The following is a 7,844-nucleotide window of genomic DNA, read 5'->3' on the forward strand; positions in this document are numbered from 1 at the left end:
TAATTTATTAGATAATCTAACAAGTTTATTTTTCATTATTTTCTCTAGTCTTCAAGGTTTCGTTTTACTTGAAAAACATTTTTGCTATACACATTTTTCATTCTATCAATACCTTTGATCATTTATAATACTTCTTTTTTGACTTTTTTTCTGCATAAAAATTATTTAATTAATATGAGATAGTATGAGAATAATATAAATGAAAAAGAAGTATATTAAGTAGCTTATAGAAATGAGGACAAGACATTGTAAGTGGTGAAATTATTTTTGTGGAAATGTAAGTTAAAGTATAATTGTGTTCTTATAGCATATATGTAATCTGAGAGTATACAAGAGTTTAGCAGTAATTAAGGCAATAACTTAGAACTCTCTGTCATGAATGAAATGCAGACAGTGACATTTGTTACATTGATAACACTTTGTTGCACTCCAACTGTTCTGTAAAAGTATAACAGGTAAATATCCCTTTCAAAAGTACTCTTTACCAACTCCTTAGGGAAGTCATTATCTCATGTTAAACTTGAATTGTAGTACTCTGACATAAGTGTTGGTCTAACTCACATTGTGATTAGGACTTGAAAAACAAAGTTGCCAAATCAATGTTTTTATCCATAATGTACATAAGATGGCAAAATCCACGAAACAAGGTTATGTTAACGTTTGTGTGTGCAATACAAGACATTGAAGTTCCTCAAGAGAAACTATGCTGAGCAAACCGTGGAGGAAATGCTAATTTACCAAAAAAAGGATAGAAAAAATACACAGAGAAATTCATCCACTATTTCTTAATTAACACACAGGTAGTGCCTCCCTAAATCCAATTCTAAAACTAGTGCTACCCTTTCGACCCCTCTTACCCAAATCTGCATTACCTTTCTGCATCATAGCCACAAATTCATTGTAGTCTATTCGTCCATCCTGAGAGCCCAAAAGCATAACAAAGTCATCAGAAGATAAAGGCAACTTGGAATTTCACCATAGCATCAAATTATTGTAATATCAATCTAAAAGTTGTGTTATGGCCACCAAAAACTTTCCATAAGTAATATATTCAACACAGTTGAGAAAGCATGATGGTGTTAATTTTTTCTTTTAAAAAATCAATTTATCGAAAAATTTTGTAGGTAACAATTAAAATCCGTAGACAAATCAGCATTACCTACGGATTGCATGATGGTGTTAATTTACTTTTCAATCTAGTGGTGGTAATCAATAAAACTATGTTACTATTGAATATATGTATGTATAATGTATATATACTCACGTTATCTTGATCAGCTTCTCGCATCATTTCCTCCAAGCGAACATCTCCAATGCCAAATTCTTCGCAAGCTTTTTGAAGCTCGTCTTGAGTGATGTAGCCACTTCCATCTTTATCAAAATAAGCAAAAGCTGCAACTAAATGATCTTCTCTTTCAATCTTGTTTAGATGCAATGTTGCAGCTATGAATTCTCCATAGTCAATTGTGCCACTGTTATCAACATCTGCCTGTAATCCATAACAAAATTGGATTCCATGTATCAAAACAATACACTATTGAAAAAATATACCTTTCCTATGTTATCACCTGTTATCAATCTGTCATTATACTACAAATGTTTTACTAAATGATACTTACTGCTTGCATAAGGTCGTAAATTTCAGATTCATTGAGATTAGCACCAAACTTTTTCAGTCCAATCTTGAGTTCTTCAAAAGTAATTTGACCACTATTGTCTGAGTCTATCATCTTAAACATTTCTTTCAACCCTGCAATTTCTTCTTCAGAGAGATTCTCTGCTATAACCTGCATAGCACAACATTAAGTTAGACAAGTTTGACAATCTAAGGGGAGATTTCCAACATTAAGCAGTATAATCTAGCAGCAGCAACAAAAACAATAAGAAGTTTGCATATTCAACTCTGCAAATAAAATAAAAAGTTGTACAAACTATTGTTATCCTGTTGGATCCAAGAGTGTGTCGGAGTCTATATTGAGTAGATTGAACAAGAGCACCATATGAGAAAAAAAAACACTCATAAATTCATTTTCTTCAAATTTTGAATTTAAAATAGTCACATTGTCTTATATGGATTGACTGAGCTCATCGGTACTGAATCTCAACATATCCATCCCTAGAGAGGAAAAATAGATACTATTATGAAAATGGACTAGAAAATTAAAAATAACTTACTCTGAGAGCCATTTTCTTGAGTTTGTTCATTGCATAAAACTGCTTTAGGCGACTTAAAACTGCAGAATCAAGCGGCTTGTCAGGAGCTTCTCCATCAACTTGAATCCAGGGGTGACCTGCAAATAATTCAGGACATCTTCATCAACAATGTGGTAGAATACCTCAAGTTCCACCATGTTATAATACACAACTCAGTTCTGAAAATAGTAACAGTGCTTAATCTTTCATCCAAATATACAATATACCCCATCAGTGTGTTGGATAATAAAATTAAAAGTATTTAACACAAATTAATGCAAAACTTTTAAATATTAAAATATTAAGTGATGCTAGTGTATTAAAGAAAACTGTTGTCATGTAACAGAATAAAGAAGCCTGAGCTTAAGAAAATATATAGAATATTGATATGTTGGCAATCATACAATAAATTATAACTCAAAAGAGAAACAATATTTTGTTAAAATGGAATAATTTTGAAATTATATTGATCAAATCACACAGTTTATAACTGATGTTTGTCTTTCAATTTGTAGTTGTCAAAAGTAATATTTTCCAATATATAATGTATTATTACTTGCTGGTATGAGACTAGTAACTTTTTGTTTTATTGACATCTAAAAGAAATTGAAGTATAGAATCTCACGAAGAACATCAAAAGCTGTTATCCGTTTACTAGGGTCTCTGACAAGCATCTTCCTAACCAAGTCTTTTGCACTTGCTGATATGGAAGGCCATGGATCCGATGAGAAATCGAGTTGAAAACGCAAAATTGCGTCGAATATCTCTTGTTCCGTTTCTGTTACCAAGGAACAAAATTAACATTAAAATTTTAGAAGCAGGGAACATTTAAGGAAGGAAAAAAAGTTTAAATTGCATGCATTGTGATTGTATTTTTACACTGTCGGATGACAACGTAAAACCTTTATATTGTCAGTGCATATTCTTATAAGATTCAATAAAAGGTAACCAAAATGATTGGATCATAATGTGCCAGCTTTGTTAAGAACTATTACCTCCCCAAAATGGAGGCACCCCACTTAAGAGAATGTATATAATGACACCAGCACTCCATACATCTGCTTCAGGGCCATAACGCTTGCGAAGAACTTCAGGTGCTACATAATAGGGACTTCCTACTACGTCACTGAAAATTTCACCTGCAAATGATGAGTGTTACTATATGTGAGTAGAACAATGCAGGAATTTTATGTGAGGTTAAATAAGTTTAGTGAGGTGTTAAGATACATAAGAGGATGAAAAATAAAAAACTTAACCAAGGCACAATCGAATACTTCCCTTTACACAACTTTGCTTTGCATGAATTGCACTCAGAATTTCGCATAAGGCCAGAGTTTATCTCTCATTATTTCCCATTTAGGAAAGTTTGTATATTCAAAAGTACAAGTCAAGTTCTCACATCTAGGTGGTTGTCTATGATCACTGCACTATTAGTAATATAATCACACTAATATGACATTTGTCAAAAATGAATATTAAGTTCAACAATAAAAGTCTCATCTTACACCTAATGGATATTAATCAGAATCATTGGCCCACAAAAAGAATTGGTAAAAGAGAAAATCTACGATACTACAGAAATTTAAGGTTTTGGTAATATTATTGGGAATTTTTTTCTCCCCTTCTCTTTACCTAAAACCATTCAACTATTGACCCCAAAAATATTTGTGTAAGAAACAATGAAACATTTTGACAAACCTGGTTTGAAAAAAGCAGAAAGTCCAAAATCTATTGCCTTGAGAGGGGATTCTTCTTGCTGATTAACAAAGAGAAAATTCTCGGGCTTAAGATCCCTATGCATCACTCCAAGAGAGTGGCAAGACTCAATGACACCAACTATTGTTCTTGCAAGCTTGGCTGCCTTTCTCTCACTGTAATGCCCTCTTTCCACAATCCTATCAAACAGCTCACCCCCAGCACACAGCTCCATAACAACATGAACTGAAACAGCATCCTCAAAAGCCTCCTTGATTGAGATCACATTAGCACTCCCTGCCAAGTGGTGCATTATCTGAATTTCCCTCCTCACATCCTCCACATCTTCCTCTGTCATTAGCTTCCTCTTCAATATGGACTTGCATGCATACTCTTTCCCAGTGGCTTTCTCCACACAGAGGAAAGTAGTTCCAAACTGGCCCTGTCCAAGCTTTTTTCCCAAATTGTAAGACTCCTTAAGGTTACCGGTTTTCCTTTGCAAAACAGAATCTGCTTTGAGCCCTGCACTTGCCGGCTTCTTCACATTGTGTGGCCTGGGCTGCGGCCTTGTTTGTTCCGAAGGTGGCTTCTCCTCTTTGTATCGATGAGGAGGCTTCACCTCATCACTCTCAATTCTCACTATCTGTGGAGGCATGTCTTGAATAGTTTCTGTGGCTTTTGCGTTCGTTTTGTCACATTTGCACGCATGAGAACCATATTTGTATCCACAACACCACCAGTATGAACTAGGAACAGAGGAGCCACGAGTTCCGTTATTAGCAGCACTGCTTCTCGATCCAACACAGCTGTTTCCCATCTGACACTAGACACTTCTCCTTGTTCCAAGCATCTGGTATAACAAACAAAAACCAAATGAAAACAAAAAAACCCTCAAACCCCATTCTGTTTTTCTCCTCAAAGAGAAAAAAAGAAAGGAAAAAAAGAGAGTTATTATCTCGTGTGGTGTTTTTCAATAAGAACTCGAGTTTTACCTATATTATCCTTAATGCAAACCTTCAAAACGTAGATTCTTAAGATAAAACTCTGATTCTTAAGAACAACACCCAACTTTTGTCCAAAGGGAAAAAAAAGCTTGTTTATGATACCACATGAGCTCGATGGTGCAATGCAATTGATGCGAGAAAGCTCGTTGAACGACTAAGATTTTGTTTTTGCGGCATAGTGCCGAGAGAAGGGCACCAGAGATGGGAAGAAAATGTAAAAAAAAAAAATGCTTTTTTTGTGAAGTTTTTTAAAAGGCTATTATGATCAATGGCTGGAACAAGAAACCCTTTACGAAATGATGAAGAGGAGAACGAAAATGCAGCTTAAAAGGAAAAGGGTTTTGATTTTGAAGCGTGATGGTGAAGGTGGGAGGGAAAAACCAGAGCTTGTGAAGGTGGAATGAAGAGGGAAAGAGAGGAGAAAGGGTTGTGGCGGTTTTTTCTGTTGGAGGGAATAAATTAACTAACGAGAGAACCGAGAAAACGCGTTGGTGATCGGAGGGCTGAGAAGGGTGCGACAATTGGAGTGGACGGTTGAGATTTGGTAGGTTTTCATAACGAGGTTGTCACGTCGTTGTTGTTATGTGACATTAGGTCAAATTGTAATCTCTGTCTGTCAATCTGTTTTCAGAATGTTCTCAACCGCCGGCGACCGGCAGACCCTCGCCGGTGATATTTCTCTCTCTCTCTCTCTCTCTCTCTCTCTCTCTCTCTCTCTGCTCTCTCTCTCTCTCTTCTTTTATTGCCAATTTCTTAATTTGCTTTATTATACATTAATTTTGTTTGGCTTTTGATCCTATTAGGGTAATCAATTGTTCAATGCATGCTAATTTGTATCTTCCATGTGCACCACACGTTAAAGTTAATTAACTCTACTATTCAAATTCAAATAAACATCATTACAATAATCATTAATATTAAACATGCTTATTACATACCAAAACATATAACCAACCACGTAATTTATTTATTTTATATTTGTTACACTCAAATCCCAATTTTCATATGCTATAAAACCATTGAGATGGAAGAGATTTTGGTCACTTTTACTATATGTGAATTCGGGTTTATTTTTTTTCAAAAGTTATTCTTTAAATATTAAATCATATTGATTTGAAATTATTTAATTTAAATTGATAATTAGAGATTCTCACGTGACAACAAAAAAATTGAAGATGTAGATGAATTTGGTGGATATCAAATCAAATAGTTAAAACAATTGAGAGAATAAAAATGAAAAAAAATTATACAATTTTGATCTTAATTACAACTTTAGTTATAGAATTTTCTAAAATTAAACCATTAAGGTTGACTGTTAATATATAGTTTTAACTTCTAACAAAAAAACATTAATATATTTATCAATATTTAGTAAAATATTAATAGCAATCTTCAATTATAAGTTTTAACAGGGAATATGACAACATGCATTGCATTCACTCCATCAAAGTCAAACACACTTCTTATCATACACTCACACATACATAGATATACATAGATATGCACATAATGGTATGAGACTATCTTAGATGACACATGTATTCAACCAACACATGTAATATAATGTAAAAATAAATGAAAAGGTATGAGTATTATAGATGATATTACATGATAGAAAGAAAAATAGTAAATGTTTGATTAGATATTTAGAAATAATAAAGTGTTGTTAAATTATTATATTTATTAAAATATCAAAATATTTAAACCTTAACATTTACTCTTAAACCATACACAAATAATTATAACTATTAAAATAAGCATTGATTCATGGATAGCTATTACTTAAAATGTTTTGAAAATAATATACGAGTTAGAATTTTCTAAAAAAAATATCATTATTATATCTTATAATTTGATATGTAAATTTCAATACATGCTTTCAGATTAATAAGTCTAGGATAGTTTTTAGTATTCACTTAAAAATGAATTTTAAATTTTATATAACCCAAAATGTAACGTCTAGTTATATACAATATTTTGATTATATTTTTAGTGAATGCAAGATTTTTAAAGAAAAAAATTATTTATATAAACAATTATAAATCTAGTTAATTGTTATAATATTTGATTATATATAAAGTACAATTTGTATTTATTCTAAACAGATAAGTTACATCCTTTCTTTAACCTGTTAATATTTCTTCTATAAAATAAATTACTCTGAAAAACATCACTCGAAAAAGGTTCAGATTTATATGATTTTTTAAAAAAATGGTTTAAGTCATGAATTGACATCTATTGGTGCCACAAGTCAAATGGCTATGACTTCCCATTGAAACAAACTATTTATCAAAGAATACTTTCATAACCCTAAAAAAATACACTCACTTGAAAACTAATTTTAATAATATAATAATAAATACTACAATTTTAAATTAAAAATAAATATTATTATTTTAAATTATCAAGTGAATATTTTTTGTTTCTTTAGTAATCTGAAAGTATCATCAACTATTTTAATAATTCTATTATATATTACAAAAGGGTATGTTACTATCATTATATTATTATTATGCAAAAGTTGTTAATGTTGTGAATAGAAAATGAGTGTTGAAAATATCATTTGGTTCAAGAATATTTTGACAATCCACTGAACTAGAATAACTATTTAAAAACTATTTATATTAATATTTTAATGATATTTTTTATTTTTTAAAATTAAATTTAAAAAGTTTGAAATGATTGTTTCGTTTTAACGAGTTGTTTAATATCATTATTTTATTGTTATTGTGATTAGTTGTATAGATATTTTGACTATTTAATAATTATCATTTCAAGAAAATTATTATATAAAAATTAATTCTAAATGTTTTCAAAAGTTGAATGACTAATTCATCTAAAATCAAATTTCACGAAAACCATATCTAAAAACATTTTTTTTTCCTTTAATTCATTACTGGTAAAGAAAATAAAGTTTAAAAACCAATTGGGATAAAATTAATGTTTAAACTG

The 7,844-nt window shown here is 31.3% G+C and overlaps 1 protein-coding gene across 2 annotated transcripts; it reads right to left on the reverse strand.

Annotated features, from left to right (window-relative positions):
• Positions 1 to 282: 282 nt before the first annotated feature.
• Positions 283 to 5,673, reverse strand: LOC137830725 (calcium-dependent protein kinase 26). 2 transcript variants are annotated; one of them, XM_068638216.2, is made up of 8 exons: positions 4,881 to 5,673; positions 3,892 to 4,738; positions 3,189 to 3,332; positions 2,819 to 2,971; positions 2,176 to 2,291; positions 1,620 to 1,787; positions 1,265 to 1,489; positions 283 to 918 (listed from the first exon to the last, which is right to left on the reverse strand). In XM_068638216.2, the coding sequence occupies exons 2-8, from the start codon at positions 4,703 to 4,705 to the stop codon at positions 790 to 792; spliced, it is 1,749 nt and encodes a 582-aa protein (XP_068494317.1). In that variant the 5' UTR covers positions 4,706 to 4,738; positions 4,881 to 5,673; the 3' UTR covers positions 283 to 789. The 2 variants fall into 2 exon arrangements, with proteins under 2 accessions (XP_068494317.1, XP_090160750.1); XM_090304624.1 differs by having other exon boundaries at positions 4,995 to 5,633.
• Positions 5,674 to 7,844: the final 2,171 nt, after the last annotated feature.

Source organism: Phaseolus vulgaris, chromosome 7, assembly GCF_051622355.1.
Source record: "Phaseolus vulgaris cultivar YP4 chromosome 7, ASM5162235v1, whole genome shotgun sequence".
Lineage (NCBI taxonomy): Eukaryota > Viridiplantae > Streptophyta > Magnoliopsida > Fabales > Fabaceae > Phaseolus > Phaseolus vulgaris.

What these genes read in the sequence shown, in the direction of transcription:
- LOC137830725 (XM_068638216.2), bottom strand. Translation starts at nt 4,705, where the DNA reads ATGGGAAACAGCTGTGTTGGATCGAGAAGCAGTGCTGCTAATAACGGA. An exon ending in AACAGCTTTTGATGTTCTTC is followed by an intron (nt 2,292 to 2,818) that starts GTGAGATTCTAT and finishes AATTATTTGCAG; the next exon opens with GTCACCCCTGGATTCAAGTT. An exon ending in TCAAGAAAATGGCTCTCAGA is followed by an intron (nt 1,788 to 2,175) that starts GTAAGTTATTTT and finishes TGTGCTATGCAG; the next exon opens with GTTATAGCAGAGAATCTCTC.